The sequence below is a fragment of the Alexandromys fortis genome, unplaced genomic scaffold (genome assembly GCF_014885135.2).
Source record: "Alexandromys fortis isolate MF-2015 unplaced genomic scaffold, M_Fortis_MF-2015_v1.1 scaffold_42, whole genome shotgun sequence".
NCBI lineage: Eukaryota > Metazoa > Chordata > Mammalia > Rodentia > Cricetidae > Alexandromys > Alexandromys fortis.
The window spans coordinates 4,020,267-4,039,895 of record NW_026067934.1 but is presented as its reverse complement, the minus strand read 5'-3'; the positions used below and the strand labels follow the sequence as shown (position 1 = coordinate 4,039,895).

Sequence of the window (19,629 nt, the reverse complement as noted above, 5' to 3'; positions counted from 1 at the left end):
ACTTGAAGAGGAAAGCAATATGGTATCCTGAGATCTACCTTGATATCTACAAAAATTTTCTTGGCACAGTATAGGTATCAGCATGATCCTATGGTTCTAATGACCAGGGTTGTTAGAAAAAATTACTAGAAATGTCTTGTTACAAAGAACACAAAATGCATACTTAATACTTAGCCGTTTCTCCATTCTAGACATGATGGTCCTTCTTAAGAATTAGATGTCTCCTCTCTTGTCTACTTCATGTCTTGTTCAGTCCTCATACTTATGCTTAGTGATCGAGAATATGGCATTTCCAAACACAAAACCATCTCCTAATAAATGTTTCCTCCCGAGTGTACTTCAACTCCAGTAGGATAAAAACAGCATTCTTTGGTTTCTTTTGCTCTTTATCAGGTTTAACAGATAGGTGGACCATGAGGAACTGGGTCTTAACACTTGGTCACAGACGCAGTAATGCAGGATCTAAGGCTTTTGGACCTGTGTTAGGATATGACTCTATAATGTGGAACTTTACACATAAAATCAATGACTAGGTTGTAGTCATGAGTCTCTTGGTATATCAAGGACTGAGAATGGAATGAATATTTAAGAAAAACACCTTTGAACAGAAAGAAAAGCATGCACTCTTAAAGCAATTGAAAGACAGAACCTCTACTGTGGTCTCCTGCCCACCTGCTAGCATGGCCTCTATGATAATCATTGATTAAAATCCACATGACTCTCCAATGCCCAGCTCACACTTTGCTCTTCCATGAAGGTAGCCTAAATTACCATTTGTCTGTTCCTTTATTTAAATATTTTCAAAACGTACTCTCTGTGGCACTCACTTAACTGAAGTTGTGCCCTTCCTAGCGAGAGAATAGGTTTTGAGGTAGAAGATCTGCAGCAATTACATGTTTGCTGGGGTCAGGAGCAACACTCTGACATGCTAGGAGCCATTTATCTCTGTGTATGTGACCTCACTTCTGACAGCTATGACAAGATAAATTTGTTCCTATAGTCAAATGCAGTAGTCACATTTATCCCAAGACCCTTAGTGGATGCCTCAAACTACTGAGGGTCCCTGACAGTGTAGTGTATTTTCTAACCACACATACTTAGGGCAAAATTTGCTATTAGGCACAATAAGAAAATAACTCATAATAACTGTGGTAGTTTGAAAGTAATTGACCCCCATAAGCTCAGCAGGAGAGGCACTATTAGGAGGTGTGGCTTGTTGGAGTAGGTGTGTCACTGTGAAGGCGTGCTTTGAGGTCTCATACATGTTCAAGTCACACCCAGGATCTCAGTTCACTTATTGTCGCCTGTGCAAGATTTAGAGCTCTGAGCTACGACTCTAGCACTGCATCTGACTTCATGCCACTATGTCCCACCATGCTGATAATGGACTAAGTTTCTGAAACTGTGAGCCAGTCCCACTTATGTTTTCCTTTATAAGAGTTGACATGGTCATGGTGGCTCTTCACAGCAACAGAAATTGTAACTAAGACAATAACTAATGATGAGGTAGAATGATTATAACAAAATATCCCAATCAAGTTGATAGCATCACAACTATCACATTTTATTGACCTTGTTAAGAACCAGGGCCAACTGAAAACCAGCTCTGCAATACCAGCATGCTAAATTTGCTAATCTTTATGGTTCTTAGGAGACTTACGGATGCGTGGCTATTGATGTGTTAGAGAAAGGGATGAGTCAACCCTGAGGATGGACAGAGCCAATTGGAAGATTTTGAATATTACACAGAATAGTGAAAAATGTAAAATGGATGAATTGTTTATTTATGGGAATTTCTATTTAATACATTCAGACCAAAGTTGGTTGTTGGCAACTAAGCTACAGAATATAAAACCAAAATAAAGAGGGAATACTGTGTACACATGCATAGAAAGCCTGGGGTTTGTATCACTGATGTAGTTGGCGTAATAACCAGGCTAGCTTAATATGAAACAGCAAATTTTAATGAAGGAATAGCTTACAACACCAGGAATCCAGCGATGAGCAGGAGATACAAAAAAAGAGTGGGGCAGGGCTCATGCCACCAGATTTATATGTAAACATTAGCCTGAGGCGAAAATGCCTCCCATTGGGCGAAGTTTCCCCTACATAAATAAAAACAATTGGAAGGTGTTCTTGTTTTGTATTTATTATTTAATAGCTGTTAAATTTCAAACAACCTCATGAAATCTGAATTATTATTATATCCATAGAGAACATTGTAAACTACAGTAATTAATATCTGAGCTGAGATCAAAACCCAAGCAGTGGGGTCCTACCATTATGTCTTAACTGATATAGCTTCTCAATTAATTTTACTTATTATAATTGATAATTAAATTTGTCAATTTAATTTTGCTTTAAGTCTGTAGTATAGATCTACTGTTTGTTCATGGTTGCTACTTCTTATAGCAATTCTGGTGTTTAAAAGTGGGTAAAAATTGGACCTGGCACCTAATCTGCAACTAGGCTAGAATGACAAGCTTTGGGAAACAGCATTATTGTAAAGCCTGTTGTAAATCAAAAGGATGTCAGGATAGCCTTCAAAGATTTGAAGTGAAGTAGTAAGTATTATTTATAGATTGGTCATGTATCTCAGTGGTAGAGAACTTCCCTAGTACAAAAAGTCTCTGGTTTTAATGCCCAGCATGTAAACATAAACAATAATAACTGGTATTGTAACTCCCATATGAAAAAAAAAAACTGGGAATAGAGCACCGGCTCATTCATTGCTTTATTTCAATCCCCAACTCCAGCAGGCACTTCCTGAAAATTATAGGCTACTTCAGCTAGGGAAGCAGGTAGGCTAACTGTAGATCTCCACCTCCTGCAAAACCAATCCCTCAATGTCCTTCCAGCTTTGTAGCACACCACCAGGTGCAGTCATTCCTTCCCCTACGGCCCCTGTCTCCAGCAGATCACACAGATTTCCCTTCCAAATTTCCTTCCTTCTACTCATTGTTTTATCTCAGCCTCCTCTTCGCAGGCATATCTTGGGAACCCAGAGTCTACTCTGGCCAACTTCACAGGTAGAATTTTTGAACGTCTTTACATCTCCCTCCATTCCTTAGAAGTCCCATCTCCTAGTCTCCTTCCCAGCTCTGTAGAAGGCCAACTGCTGCAGCCTCTCCTCAATCTGCCTTTATTCCTAGGGACTAAATACAGATCCTAGTGGAACACTCTGCTTTCTCTCCTCCTATGGACATCCTCGGCACTGTGTCCTACCCATCCACATGCCTATGTGTCTGCTTCCAAGGCTTAAAAACACATTTTATTTGGAATGTTCCAGTGGCCACACTTATCAGGATCTCAGAAGAACTTCCTACCCAGCAAAACACAGCCACTACCTCCCTACTAAGAACTTCCTAATAGATGGTAACAGAAATCAAAGGAAAAAAAAACCACACACCCAATAAAGACAGGACCAGTTATGAACACCTGAGGTTGCAATCTTCACAAACCCAGATGCCTAGACACTAGCATAGAAATACAACCAATAACAGGCAGGACAATGTGTCTCCACTAGAGCCCAGAAACCCTACTACATCAGGACCTGAGTGTTACAACATAGATGAACCACAAAATAAGACTAAATAGTCTTTATATATTGATAGTGATCCTTAAAGAGAAAATGAATCTATAACAGAAAAACAGTAAAGGAAAGAATTAAAGCAATTCAACACCTGAAAATAGAAATAAAACTTAAAAAAAGCCCAAACTGAGACAAATAAGAAAGTGAAAATTCAGAAACTTCAACAGGCATCTCTAGAGCAAACTTCACCAACAGAGTTCAAGAGTTGTAAGCGAGTATCTCAGTCACTAAAGACAAAAGATACTTCTGTCAAAAAAAAAAGTTAAGTCTAAAAAATATACAGGCACAAAACTTCCAGAAGTCTTGGACACTATGAAAAGACATACCTAAGAATAATAGGAATACAGGAAGGAGAAAAACCTGAAGTCAAATACAGAACATATTTTCAACAAAATCATGGGAAAATTTCCTAACTAAAGAAGGTGATTCTGACAGGAAACAAGCAGAACAACAGATAATCTGACTAGAAAAGAAAAGAAAGTCCCTTTAACAAATAATAATTAAAATAGAAAATGAAATGAATATTATTATAGGAGAAGAAGACAAAGTAACATATAAAATCAGACCTATTAGAAAAGCATCTGACTGCCCATGTAAACATTAAGAGTCAGAAGGACCTGAATAGATTGCCTACAGGTTCTTAGAGACCACATGACAGCTGAGATGACTGTGCCCAAAAAAATTTTCAAGAACAATAGATGGAGAAAAGAAGACGCACCAGGAAAAAATATCAAAACAAATATCAGATTTATATAATACCTATCTATAAATTCAGCTCTATAAAATGTGCTAGAAGAAAAACTCCAAGCTAAAGAGGTTAATCACATACAAGAAAACAAGAGGAATAAATAATCCCCAACCATCAAATCAAAAGAAAACACACACACACACAAACACACACACACACACAGAGAGAGAGAGAGAGAGAGAGAGAGAGAGAGAGAGAGAGAGAGAGAGAAATAAAATATAAGACCTCACATCCACAATCACCATCAAAACAAGAAGAAAATAACAGGAACAAACAAATATCACTTATTGATATTTCTCAACATCAATGTTTTCAATTCCTCAATAAAAAGATACAGATGCAGAATAACAAAATAGATGTAGATAAATGATCCATTCTTCTGCTGCACCCAAAAAACTGTATTTTAACATCCAGGATAGACATCACCTCACTGTAAAAGGATGGAAAGGGAGATTCGAAGTAAATGAACCTAACAAAAATGTTGGGGTAGCCATTTCAATATCTGACAAAATAGTCTTCAAACAAAAGCTAATCAGAAGAGACAGAGAAGGACACTACCTACCCAACAAGGGAAAATCCACCAAGAAGATACTGCAAGTCTTAATATTTGCACACCAAACACAACGGTATACAATTTCATAAAAAATGCTGCTATAATTTAAATCACATGTCAACCCTCACTCATAGTGGGAGACTTCAATATCCCTCTCTCACAAAGAGACAGGTCATCTAGACAAACACTAGACAGAGAAGTTTTAGAGTTAACTGAAAACAATCCAGCTACCATTCAGGCCCAGAACCAAGATACAAGGCAGCTCACCTCACTACCCACCTCATCTATGAACTGCTTGAGCATATGAAGGGACCAGATCTGTTGATCTAGAGCTACAGGATGTCCAGGACATAAGACAACAATAATATATCCAAGAGAAATCCCAGTGTGAGCTCACTATCAATCAGAAACCAGAGGACTTGAATCAGACCAATGACTCATTGCAACGAACACTTACAAGTTAGGATATATGGACCAAAGGGTCTACTGTGTGACTGTGTCACACTGCAGCTTCCATGCTGAGATCTCTTAAAGTTATATTTGTTGTTATTGCTTTGACTTTTAGGTTTTTGTTTTGTTTTTGTGGGGGAAGGTTGAAAGGTCAGAAGCAGAAGCAAAGGGTTGTGAGACAAATTGGGTCAGGATATATGTTGTGAAACCCACCAAGAATCAATAAAATGTAAAAAACAAACAAACGAACAAACAAATGGACCAATATATATTTACAGAACATTTCACACAAATTATAAAAGAATATACCTTATCAGCACCTCAAGGAACTTTCCCTAAGACTGACCACATATGGGAAACAAGACACAAGAAAACAGAAATAACAATCTACATTTTATCAGCACAGATTAAGCAACAACAGAAACAAAAAAAGTTTACAAACTCTTGGAAATTGAACAATTTAATGCCTAGTTAAAAAATAAATTAACATAAAAATTAAGAAAGAAATTAAAGACTTTCTAGAATTGAATGAAAATACTTACCCAAATTTATGGAACACATGGAGGTGATTCTAAAAGGGCAAGTACAGTAAACTAAATGCCTACAAAAAAAAATTTTTTAAGAGCTCTAATACTAGTAACTTACCAGCACAACCGAAAGCTCTAGAACAAAAGGAAGAAAACACACCTAAAAGAAGTAGACATAAAAAATAATAAAAATCAGGAATAAAATTAATAAAATAGAAACAGCAACAAAATACAATAAGAAGAATCAAGGAAACATGGGTTGGCTGTTTGAGAAAAATCAATAACATTGACAAACACTTATCAAAATTAATTTAAAAATGGAGAGAGACGATTCAAATTAGCAAAATTAGAAATGAAAAGAGGAAAGTAATAACAGACACTGTAAAAATCCAGAAAAATCACAAGGACATACTTTAAAAAGCTGTATTCCAACAAATGGAAAAATCTAAAAGAAATAGATAATTTTCATACATAAAACTTACCAAAGTAAAATCAAGATCAAAAATTAATTTGAAAAGACCTATAACCCTTACTGAAATAGCCCAGGACAGAATAATTTTAGTATAGAAATTTACTATAATTTGAAAGAAGATTTGTAGTTAGACTTTCTTTGGACCAGAGCTCCCAAATAATGACATGGAGACTTTTTATTAAGCATGAAAGCGTGTTCTTAGCTTAGGTTTATTTCCAACTAGCTCGTATAACTTAAAATAGTTTATATTTGTTTACTTTCTATCACATTGTTTGTTACCTCTTCTCTATACTTTATGTCCCACTTCTGCTTTTGGATGATAAAATTCTCTGGTCCAGATTCTTTACCTGAGTTCTTCTTTTTCCAGAAGTCCTCCCATCCTCTCCTACTTAGCTAATGATTGTTCAGTTCTTTATTAAACCAATCAGTAGGTGTCTTAGGCAGGATTGGTAAAGTGACATACCTTCATACCATGTGATCAAATATCCTGCAACATTTCCCCTTTTTTGTCTAAATAAAAATGAAAGGTTTAAACTCTAACATAGTATAACTATATAAAATAAGAACAATTATTAGGTAAAAATTACATTCACAATGTCCAGTCTATTTCTATATGGCAAATTTGGAGAAAGTACCTCATTACCTTACTATCTTGGTGAGTCCATAGTTTTATACCTTAACCATTTTTTATTATAACTTGTATTGCCAGACTAAATATAAATTTTTGGACCCTAAAACATTTTTTTAAATAAATAATTTAAGCTTTTATATCTCTTAACCTTTTACATCTCTTTTGTGAGTTTCTATTTTGAAGTTGGTAACAACGAAAATGGTAAAACTATAACAATAGAGTCTTCAACACTATCAGATGCCTCAGAAGGCTACAATATTACCAAAGTAAACAGGAAGTGCAGAGCAAGCAACATAAAAAAAATATAGAATTGGTAGAAACAACTGGCTGCCTGGAAATGCATAAAATATATAGGCTGGTTTAATTTAGTAGGATTTAGTAGGATTATCCAATGCCTCTCAGCAGCTTTTATTCATTAGCATTTTAAAATTTAATGTTAAAAGAAGAGTATAGAGGCTCCAAACGTCCTGTGTTATGCTATTTCCCATCCTTATATGACTTATTCTTTTTATATTACTTTACTCTTTCTTTAAAACTTTATGTTTTTAAACTATCTTTTCTGACTCTCTTTACCCATTTTCTCTTCTTTTTCAGCATCTAAGCAACTTTTTTCAAGCATATTGTACCTGTTCAGAGGTTTTCTCATTCTGGACCTGGTTTTCTGCAGGCCATGGCTTCAGAAAAATAGTGCAAAACTGTTGCAAAGCCATTTTGTGCATCTATAGGCTCTTTTTCGCAGCTCTGTTTAGCACATGGTTCTGGAAGTTGTCTCAGCCACCCCTTGGTCTGTGAGATACAAATCTTGGGCTGGTAGGCACTGTCTTGGAGCTGTATTTATCTGCCTCATCTTAGAGAAGTTGTTGAGCTCATGCTGCAGCAGGCATTTCTGTCTAGTCTTCTGAAGCACATGCCCTACACATGGATATACATGCCTCTACATTGGACACCCAATGCACTCAGACTTTCTTTGGCCCACCAGCTCCCAAATAATGACTAAGAGGCATTTTATTAAATATTAAAGCTTGGCGTTAGCTTAGGCTTGTTCCCAACTAGCTCTTATAACTTATATTAACATGTTTATATTAATCTATGTATTGCCACATGGTTTGTTATCTCTCTTCCATACTGATCAGCCAACTTCTTGGACTTCTGGTAGGTAAAATCCCTTGTGACAGATTTTTTCCCTAAGTTCTTCTTTCTTCCCGGAAGAACTGCCTATCCTCTCTTGCCTAGCTATTGGCCATTCAGTTCTGTATTAAACTAATCAGAAAGTGCCTTAGGCACAGGAAGTGACACATCTTCACATAGTGTGATCAAATATCCCTTAACAAATTCCAAAGTCCTTAAATTATTTCACAAAAGAGAAAGAAAAGGAACATTGACCAATTCATTTTATGAAGCCATAGTTACTCTGATACCAAAACCAAATAAAGACCCAACAATTAAAGAGAATTACAGGCCAATTTCCCTTATAAACATAAGGGGGGGAAATTCTCAATTAACTATTTTCAAGACAAATTCAAGAATACATCAAAAATATCATCTAACAGTATCAAGCAGGTTTCTTCTAAGCTATGCAAGGATGGTTCTATATACGCAAATCTGTAAATGTAATCTTCCATATAAACAAAATGAAAATCAAAAACCATAAGATCATCTCATTAGAAGAATAAAAGGCCTTCGAAAAATTCAATATCCCTTCACAAAAATAATAATGGAAAGATTATGGATATAAGGGTCATACCTCTATATAATGAAAGCAAGCCCAATAGCCAACATCAACTTAAAGGGAGAGAAACTCAAAGCATTCCACTAAACTCTTTATACCTATTTAATACAGTACTTCAAATCTCAGCTAGAACAACAAGACAACTGAGAAAATTCAAGAGGAGATAAAATGGAAAGGAAAAAGTCAAACTATCTTTAATTTCCAATGATATGATAACATACATAAGTGACTCTAAAACCATTAGGAAACTCATACCACTGATAATTTAGTAAACTAGCTCCATACAAAATTAACAAATAAAAATCAATAGAAATCCTATATTCAGATGACAGATGAACTGAGAAAAAATGTGGTAAACAACACCTTTTTAAATCATCTCAAAATGTAGACACTGTTTTGGGTCTACTCTACTCTAATCTAATGAAAGACTTGTATGACAAAAACTGTAAGACTCAAGAAGGAAACTAAAGATGAATTGAGAAGACGGAAATATCTCCCATGCTTATGGATTAGTAGGATTAATAAAGTAAAAAATGGATATCCTACCAAAAGCTATCTACAGATTCAATTCAATCCTCATTGAAATTCCAAACGATTCTTCATCAATTAGAAGGGACAATTTTCAGTTTCATATGGAAACACAAAGAACACAGTGTAACTAGAACAATCCTGAAAAATAAAAGAGCTAAGCTGGTATCACCATTCCCAATTTCAAGCTATACTACAGAGTTATCATAGTAAAAACAGCATGGTATTGGTATAAAAACAGGCACATTGATCAATGGAATTGAGTCGAAGACCCAGACATAAATTCACACACCTACAGACATCTGATTTTGGATAAAGAAGCCTGAAATGCCTAGTGGAAAAAAATAGCGTCTTTGACAAATGCTGCTGATCAAACTGGATGGCTGCATGCAGACGAATTCACATAGGTCCATACTTATTACCCTGTATAAACACAACTTCAAATCTACCAGACACTTTAGCATTAAACCAGATACACTGAACCCAGTAGAGGAGAAAATGTGATATACTCTTGAACTCACTGGCACAAGAAAAGACTTTTGGGACCTCAGAGGAACTCTGAAGAACATGCTGCAACTGTACACAATAGATCAGCTAGCCAGATGGGCTCCCCATCCTCTAGGACCTCTGTACCTGGGCAAAACCCTGGATTCCTCAAGCACCTGCTCAGCTTCACTAGCCAGCCAGCAGGCAAGCTTCCTGTGGGTAGGCTGCTCCTACCCCTATCCCCATCTATTTGCCTTGTAAGCTACAAGGCCCACTCTGACTCCCAAACCACCCATCCCCTACAATTTCGGAGAAACTCTAAATTACAGGCTGAAACTGCACAGAGTGGACCAAGAAAGTAGGCCAAAAAAGATCTCAGCAGCTCTCTAAGACACAGACAGCAACAGCACAGAGTAGACTAAGAGCAGCTCCCTAAGACACAGACAATAACGACAAGGATTGGGCTAAGAGACAAAGACACTGCTGGCACCAAATGGAGGTAGAGATGGGTAGGTGTCAATGCAAAAATTCATTCAACAACCCAAAAGCAACATGATAGTGCCTGAACCTAGTGGCAATAGAACAGAAAGACCTGATCATTCTAATACAGAAGAAGCAGAAGAAAACGATCTTAAATATAACTTCATGAAGACATAGAGACCCTTAAAGGAGAAATGAAAAAATTACATTGAAGAAATGAAGCAAAAGACAAACAAAAATTGGAAGAAATCAATAAATCTCTTAAAGAAACTTAAGAAAATCAAGAAAAAGCCATTAAACACACAAAGGAAACAGTTAAGACTTGAAAACTGAAATAGAGGGAATAAAGAAAACATAAATTGAGGGAATTCTGGAAATGGAAAACCTGGGTAAACAAACAGGAACTACCAACGCAAGCATAACCAACAGAATACAAGAGATGGAAGCTAGAATCTCAAATGTTGAAGATACTATAAAGGAAATAGATTCATCAGTCAAAGAAATGATAAATCCAACAAAAATATTAAGAAGCCTTTATATATTGCATGACCCCAGAGAAGCTAAGTAACAAGGAGAACCCTAAGAGAAACATACATAGATCCTCCTGGGAAGGGGAAATAGACAAGATCTTCTGAGAAAATTGGGAGAAGGGAAGGTGGATGGGGAAGAGGAGGGAATAAAGGGAGGGGAAGGAGAACTAGAGGGAATGGGATGGTCAAGATGAGGGAAGGACAGAGACAGAAAACATGGATATGTTGATTGAGAGAGCCATTATGGGGCTAGCAAGAAACCTAGCACTAGAGAAATTCACAGGAATCCACAAGGACGACCCAGCTGAGACCTTAATCAATAGTGGTCAGGGTGCCTGAACTGGCCTTGCCTGATTTTTTAAATGTCATCATGGAACCTACATCCAGCAACTGATGGAAACAAATGCAGAGGAACCACAGATGAGCACTGGGCTGAGCTCCCAATTTCCAGTTGAATAGAGGGAGGAATGAGAATATGAGCAAAGAGGTCAAGGCCATTATGGGGATACCCACAGAAATAGCTTACCAGAGCTAATTGAAGCATTCCAACTCTGGCCTGATAATGAGGGAACCAGCATAGGACCAAACTAGACCTTCTGAATGTGGGTGACAGTTATTTGTCTGGAGCAGACTGTGGGGCCACTGGCTGGGAAAACAGGATTTATCCCTACTGCTTGTTCTGACTTTTTGAACCCATTCTTTCTGGAGGGATACAGATGCTCAGCCTAGATAGAGCAGAAAGAGCCTTGGTCCTGATTCAAAGCAGTGTGCTAGACTTTGTTGACTTTGCATGGGAAGCCTTATCCTCTCTGAGGAGGAGATGTATGGGTGGGATGGAAAGTGGAAGGAAAGGTGGAAGGAGCAGGAGGAGGGGAGGGGTTAAATGAATTTGGCATGTAAAATGAAAAAAAAATAGGTTTTTAAAAAATAAATAAAAATTACAAAAGAAAAGACTTTCTGAGTAGAGCACAATTACATTAGCATAGGCAATAAGATACACAATTAATAAATGTGATGTAATGAAATTAAAAGCTTATTAATGGCAAAGGATACTATCATTTAGTGTCAACCTATAGAATGGGAACAGATTTTTTTTTACCAAGCTAAATATTTGATAGAGGATTAATATCTGAAATATATAAAGAACTCAAAGAACTAGATAGCAAGAAAACTAATAACTCAATTAAAACAATAGATAACAGATCCAATCAGAAAATTTTCAAAAGAGGAATCTCAAATGACTGAAGAACACTTAAAGAAATGTTCAGCATCTTTAGCTATCAATGAAATGCAAGTCAAAACTACTTTGAGATTTTATTGTACACCCATCAGAATGGCTAAGATCAATAAACCATGTGACAGCTTGTGCTGGATGGGATGTGGTGGAAGTGTAAATTTATACAGCCACTGTAGAATTTAATGTGGCAGCTCCTCAGGCGATGGGAATCAAGCCTCCTCAAGATCCAGCTGTATCACTATTGGAAATTGTACTGGATAGTTTTATGTCAACTTGACACAAGCTATTGTCATCTGAAAGTAGGAAATATCTCTATAAGATATGGCTGTACACAGGCTTGCAGGACATTTTCTTAATTAATGATTGGTGGCAGATGGTGGTGCCATCCTTGGGTTTGTAACACTTCATTCTATAAGAAAGCAGGTGATCAAGCCATGAGTAGCAAGTCAGTAAGCAGCTCCCCTCCATGGCCTCTGCAGCAATTCCTGCCTCCAGTTTCCTTTCCTGCTTGAGTTCTTGTCCTGTATTCCTTCAGTGATGGACTGCAATGTGAAATGTTGCCTTGTTTTCTACATCAAAATGGAATATTAATAATTATGTGCATATTAATGGACTAATTTAAGTCATTATACCTAGATGGTAATGCATAATATACAGAAAAAATGCCTAATATGAAGAGTCATTCACAAATCACTTTTCCGTGTCACTGTTGTCAAATCTGAGTCATATAATAGTGAGGATTTAGAGGGTTCTACAAATGTCTAGGATTTGGGCTGAGCTCTGTTCCCTCTTTCACTCAATGCCAGAATAACACTACTGTATATATTTATATATGTGTGTGTATATTTTATATATATTTATATATAATATATACATACATAAAAACAGAGAGAGAGAGAGAGAGAGAGAGAGAGAGAGAGAGAGAGAGAGAGAGAGAGAGAGAGAGAGAGACTCAACTTAGTAGACTAACTTTCTATGTGAACTTCATTTCTATAAAGTACAGGAATCCTCTAATTGTGACCATCCTGTCTTTCTTTTTGGCCAAGCCACCTGTGCATTTTTAAAAGCTTCATTTGTTTGATTCTCCTCTAACCATAAAATGTACTCTTGTCTAAATATTCTGCCGCCCTAAGCAATAAAAATAATAAATGAGCGAACTGAAAGCCCTGCTCCAAGTTTTAAGATGCTCCAGCAAAGGTGACCCTGCTGAATTACGATGGTGTGTTATCAATTAGTTGACATTATCTAGAAAAATGAGGCTAAATGTTCCTCTGTTCTGCCTAGTTTTATATCTCATAATTCCAGCTGAAATTGTTTATTGCAGATGTATATGGTGGTATTCTGGATGGACTTGTGCTGAGTCTCCTCTGCTCTGGATTTTCAATGGCCACTTTAAATCTCTTGACCACCAGTAGAGAAAATGTACTCAAGATGACAAATTACTTCAATAAAAGTTAATGTGAGGAAAGTCAAGTCGGTGATAGCAGGGTTGGGGGAATTCAGCTGTTAATAAATGCTGGCATATTTACAAAGCTAAAAACAAAACAGACTTGAAAATGCATGAGATGAAAGTCTGCCTCTGAGAACTATTCTATACATGAGGCTAAATTTGATGTAAGATATTAATCATCATAATCTAACTTTAATATCAGCCTACTTAGAGGCTTCATACTTCAAAAGCTTTTCACATATATTATGTCATTGGATCTTAAGAAAACTCTGTAATATTAGATTAGGTGATACCTAGGATTGTTACAGACCTAAGCTTATATTCTATAGAAATAAACATACTTTTCTAATAACAAAATATTCATGTGCATATATCAGTTATTTGCGACAGATACATATGATTTTATTACTTTGGTAAAGAGACAAAGTTTTGTCATTTAAAACTTCTTTCTAGAGAAGTAATCTAAAGATAAGTGAGGAAAGTATATTTTTAGTGGCACTCATCTCTGAGCTTTTAGCTTATAGGAGGCTGTCAGCGCTGAAAGAAATGAGAGTTTGATGCTTTTTATTCACTGCTGTAATTTAAGAAAAATGTTGGCAAATCTCAAACCAACAAATTTACATTAAATGTCATGTGTTAATTAAAGTCCAGTGTTTATTATGTTTCACCAGGACTTGTTTTTATTTATTTATTGCAGGTATATCTAACACAATACGCATGTGGTGGTCAGAAGACCAGTTCTTCGGTGTTTACCTGCCATGTCATGGTAAGAGAGCAGGGGGTGCTGGGATAACAGGTGTGAGCCTTGCTTCTTATTTGAGTTCTAGATATCGTCAGAGCAGTGTAGAAAGTGCTTTTACCTGCTGAGCCTTCACACAAGCCATGTTTTTCAAGTTGTTAACAAATGTGCTTTATCATGGAATCTAATCTACAACCTACAGTACAGTCATCTCTAAGGTCTCAGTCCCCTCAGCTCTGCCTTTGTTATCCACATATTTAGCCCTGCTGAAAATACTGTTATGGATTTGTACTGCCTAGTTTTATCTCAACTTGATACAAGATAGCGGTATCTGGGAAGAAGAAATTTTGCTTTGGAAAATTCTTCCAACGGATTAGGCTGTGAGCAAATCTGTTGTACATTTTTGTGATTGATGATGGTTGTTTGAGGGCTCAGCTTACTGTGGGCAGTGCCAGCTGGTGGTCACGGAAGCTGTAAGACAGCAGGCTGAGCAAGCCCAGAGAAGTAAGACTGTAAGCAGCATTCCTCCAAGGCTTCGTCTCTGTCCCTGCCTTTAGTTTCCTGCCCAGACTTCTACCCTGACTTCCTTCATTGATAGACTGTGATGTAGAACTGAAATAAAAAATAGACCCTTTTCTAAACAAGTTGCTTTCTGTCATAGAGTTTTATCATAACAATAAAAACTAAATAAGGCAAGATTAGACTGAGATCATGAATTTTTATGTATAGTATCAAGGATGCGAATGAATTAAATTATATCAAGAAGTATGTGAGGTAATTATTTCATTTTATTTTGAATGCATCAGTACCCAAATACATGTAATAGAAGGATAGGGTCATTACTGTGTTTATTTTTAAAAAGAAAATTTTCTAAAATTAAATAACAGAAATTGGTCTTTTTATAAGAAAGGAATATGATGAGTAAAGGATACACCAATAAGGTGAAGTCATTGGTTAATAAAGGCTGACTGTAGTCCACTGAGAGCATATTCATATTTTCCTCTAAAACCTCAGCATCTGTGAAGATCATCTGGAACTGAGGTGTCAGTTCCTAGTCAAATGTACTCAAGGTTTATTTGTTGATGTTGAGAGGCAAGTTTGAAAAGTCAAATGCACAATTTATAGAGTAATTCAAATATATGTGTAATTTTCTGCTTCATCAGAGTTTCTTTATAGGCAGAAACTCTTAGAAGGTTTAGAAACATTGACCTATAGAATGTCTATAACCAAAGACTTTCTTGTGTATTTTACATAGGTCCTTCTACTTAGTGAAGAAAATTTTAACCATTGTATGCTCTGTCATCTCCTGACCAGGGTTTACTAGTCATAATGTGATATTTAGTACCCACTCATTTTTTAAATCATAGAGTAAGGAAGTGCGCTTCAGTCTTCTGAATGCTGAGATTATAGGCATGAGTCACCATGTCTAACAGGGTTTTCAGGCATATATTCGTAGAGACAAACTCATATCCACACTCATTGTTTACACTCATCAGGTAGATTCACTATTCAACTGAAATCTCTAGGAAAAAACTCTTAAATGCAACCTGTCAGCATCTTTAGCTGCTTTATTCAAAATTATACATGGCAATGCTCTGACTTCACATAAGTAAATCATGACTGGAACACCCCTTTATCATGCTAAGAATTTAAATTGTTAAAGTAAACACTGAAAACTTAAAGATAAAAGAGGAAGTTTAATAAGAATCCTGTCACAAGAATGTCATTTTAGGTTATAATAGAAGATATACCTCACTTAGTAAATTTTATGGATGCAGTAATAATGAATATTGCTTTTTATTGATTGGTTCCTAAGAAACAGAATATGAGAATTTCAAAGTAAAAAGTATCATTGAAAATTGGCAAAATGGAACAAAATGATACTCATTAAATGTTTCAAAATATACTTAATTCTTGAAGTGAGTTCAACTTAAATTTAGCTTCAAATATCAATTGCTAGGCAATCAGAAATGTCATCTTATCTTATTGGGCTCTTTCTCAAGATGTTATTTACTATTTTCATGTCTCCATTGCAAAACTTATTCAAGTGGGAAGATTAAATTAGTAGAATAAATAGATAAGATCTTTGATTTATATACCTGGCCACTATTCACAGTAAAATCCTGTCAGAAATAATAATAATAATACATATCTGAAAGAAAATCTAGCTACTTAGGCCATGTATGTTCCCTTTGTAATAAACAGTTATGAATACATTTGTTTTCTAGAATAAAGAATAAGTGTGCTTTAAAAATAGAAAGAAATGTCCTGCTAGGGCCATCTTGCTTCTGAATTGTCATATAGACAATAATTAAATCAGTCCTGTGACAAGCTGGACCAGGTGTAATAGAGTAGAATACTGGTAAGAGGCAGATAGTGCGTACTTAGTAGAAGACCATTTTATAGAGGTTATGAATAGATCTGAGTCTCTTATATTAGAACATAGCAAACATTCCTGTAAATATAAAGCAAGGATCAAACAAAAATGTCAACTTTCAGAAACACTACAAGACCTCTATTTTTATAATGGATTTCAGAGTTGTTGATATAATATCCATTACTTCTTTTGTTCTATAGAAACTAATAGCTTGAAAAACATGTACATGTTCTTTGCTCTGGAGTGTATGGAGTCCACATAAGTCCAAAATCCACCAAACCACCAGAAGAACTTTTCTTTAAACAAATAAACAGCAAGGTAGAAACAATTAATATTTCCCAAATCAGCAGTAAACTGGTATTTAAAAATAGCCAGGGCCTAAAAAATGTAGGAACAATTAAAGTTCCTAAAAATATGCCCTTTGTATCATAGTTTTAGATGTCTTCAATGCTTAGCTGGTAAACCTTAGTGAAGTATATTTAATACAGTGATCAATAAAAATGTATATTATACTTTAACATCAATAACAGCTCCAAAGTCTTAGGAAAACTGAACTCCATGAAGAAAGGCATTTAAAAAAAAAAGTAGAGTTTTAGCTACCTGTTTTCATATTTCAAAGAACAAATTGTGGGAAACTAATACTGGTGGATGTTTAAATATGCCAAACACTGATAAATTGCAACAAATACTCAACATATCTGTAATTTCATTTCAGTGAAAATTAGCAAACAAAGGACAATGTTTTTCCACCAAAGGTTAATGTAGATCCTAGAATCTGTTGATAATGGTTTAATCAAGTTTATTTAGTTAACCAGAACATGAGACAAATCTTTTGCTAAGATAGACTCTTTCTCCTTCAAGTCCTTAAAGATTTTAAGGTGATAATTCTAATTATCTGCAATGATTTACCTAATTTACTAATTAAGTTTTTCAGGTAAAATTTAAAAATAATGAGTGCCTAACTAATGACCGCTACTGATTTAGAAAGTTAGTTTTCACCAAGTTCCTGTGTCTTTTCTAAGAAGTTACTTTCATTCCATGTGCTACCGTCTAATGCTCATAGTCTTTGTTTGCATCTGTTTCCCAGAAATGTCAGACTGGGAAGTACATATGCATCTAAGGGCAATCAAGCAAGTTGGACCCAAAGCTTTAACGGCTGTACCAATGCTACATCAAAGTCTTCACCAATTTTCTCTGTTATTTGAATTTCTGCGGGCAATGGTGGTGCACGCCTTTAATCCCAGCACTCGGGAGGCAGAGGCAGGCATATATCTGGGAGTTCGAGACCAGCCTGGTCTACAGAGCTAGTTCCAGGACAGGCTCCAAAGCCACAGAGAAACCCTGTCTCAGGGGGAAAAAAAAATTGAATTTCTGTCAACAGAGAAGAGTCAGTCACTTTGACTAGCTATGAACTAGTGTAATAATCTATAGAAAATAAATTGGCCTGTTCAAGGTTAAATTTGTTTGTTTTTTAAAAAAAAAAGAAGCTAGAATAGAAGGGCTTTGAAGTTTATTTTCTCTTCTAAGAGTTACGACTGCAAATAACGTAGATTTTCTTAATTATATCATACATAACCCAAACTTGGTTACAAACAACCTTGACAAATAATCAACCTTTAACACTAAATAATGAACTGTCTTAAATTATCAATATATTAATGATGACATGAGTTAAAAGATGAGTACCCAATTCATTTAAATAAATGGGTTGAATTTAAAAGGAAATGATGTATGGCTTTCCCATGACCTGAAATGTATTTTTTTTTACAGATTTAGCCAATAAACAAAGGATTAAATGTCTAGCTAAAACCTCTAAGACTTCAAACAAACTGCATAGCTAGAAAAAAGTAAGTTCCCTCTTTCCTAAAGAATTGACTTTGTCATAGTTCTCCAGACCTTCAGTTGCTCCTTTCTCTTAATTCCAATAACCATTTAATTTTTCCCTGGGTTGAATTTGGTAGGTGTTCAATATTCTTTTTGTCACCCAGGCCAGACAATCTAACACTCCAGAACATTGGTAAAATCTCTCTCTCTCTCTCTCTCTCTCTCTCTCTCTCTCTCTCTCTCTCTCTCTCTCTCTCTCTTCTCTCCTCTCCTCTCCTCTCTCTACCATCCCACCCCAGATTTCCAGTTCATTGCTGTGTATTGCCTCCTCATGAAACACTGTAACATTAGAAAGCTGAGTGTTGTTAACAGTAAAATGAAAGAGCAAGAGGCAAAAATTGGGGAAAAAATGGAAAGGAAGAGGAAGTATCAGAGGGGAAAAGAGAAAGGGTGAAGGAAAAGAAAGGTGATGGAGAGAGGAAGGGGAAGGGAGAGAAAAGGAGGAGAAGGAGAAGATAAGAGACTAAAAACCGAAAACATCTCTTCTTTCATTGTTCTTATGGGCTTAGAGTACATTCTATACTCATCCTGCTAATTTTTCACTCCTCTGCATTCTTTTCTATTTAGTATGTGAGCTGTTTAACAGTTACACGAATGTTTTTCAATCATGATCTCCACCTGCTAATTACACCCAATAAATGCATACTTTAAAAGACCCAAATTTTGTCCACTGTTTCTTAAATCACTTACTGCAAAATAATCTGTCTTTCTTGGAATCTGTTGCATTGCATTTTGGTTTTGAGTGTTGTATTCTTAGTTAAACATTATACAACCCTTTCCCATGTACTATCTTGAACAGTTAAAAGTTGTCTTGTTGCTAAAATATTATCCTAATATGTTTCTTGTACATATATTTATAGATAGGCTACATGTACTCATTGAAATAAAATTAATCATTAACTTTATAATGATATAAAAGATATTTTTTCACATACTATGGTAGCAAATGAAGACAGTTTTATTTTCAAAAGTAACTAATTTATTGAAAATAATCTTGGGTTGTGGGCAGTGAATGATACAAGGTTTTGTGGATTAAAGGTTTTGAAGAGGTCTATTTTGATGATAGAGAACATATTGTTCATAACTATAATTAGGAACAAATCAGTGATTAATGATGCAGTATATTCTAGAGCTTTAACTGACAAGAAATAAGAAACAGTTTTCTCAACTTTAAATGGTTTGCAAAATACTATTTCTGTTATTGCTTCATGCACAG

The 19,629-nt window shown here is 35.7% G+C and overlaps 1 protein-coding gene across 6 annotated transcripts in view; it reads right to left on the bottom strand.

Annotated features, from left to right (window-relative positions):
* Nrxn1 (neurexin 1) overlaps nt 1-19,629 on the bottom strand; it is a 1,063,094-nt gene that overhangs the window by 154,699 nt on the left and 888,766 nt on the right. For 2 of the 6 annotated variants that reach the window (XM_050146062.1, XM_050146063.1), the window contains one exon: nt 5,989-6,030. The exons of the other annotated variants lie outside the window; for them this stretch is intronic. In XM_050146062.1, the coding sequence (XP_050002019.1) occupies nt 5,989-6,030 (42 nt within the window). The remainder of the gene's footprint in view (nt 1-5,988; nt 6,031-19,629) is intronic. 6 annotated transcript variants of the gene reach the window in all.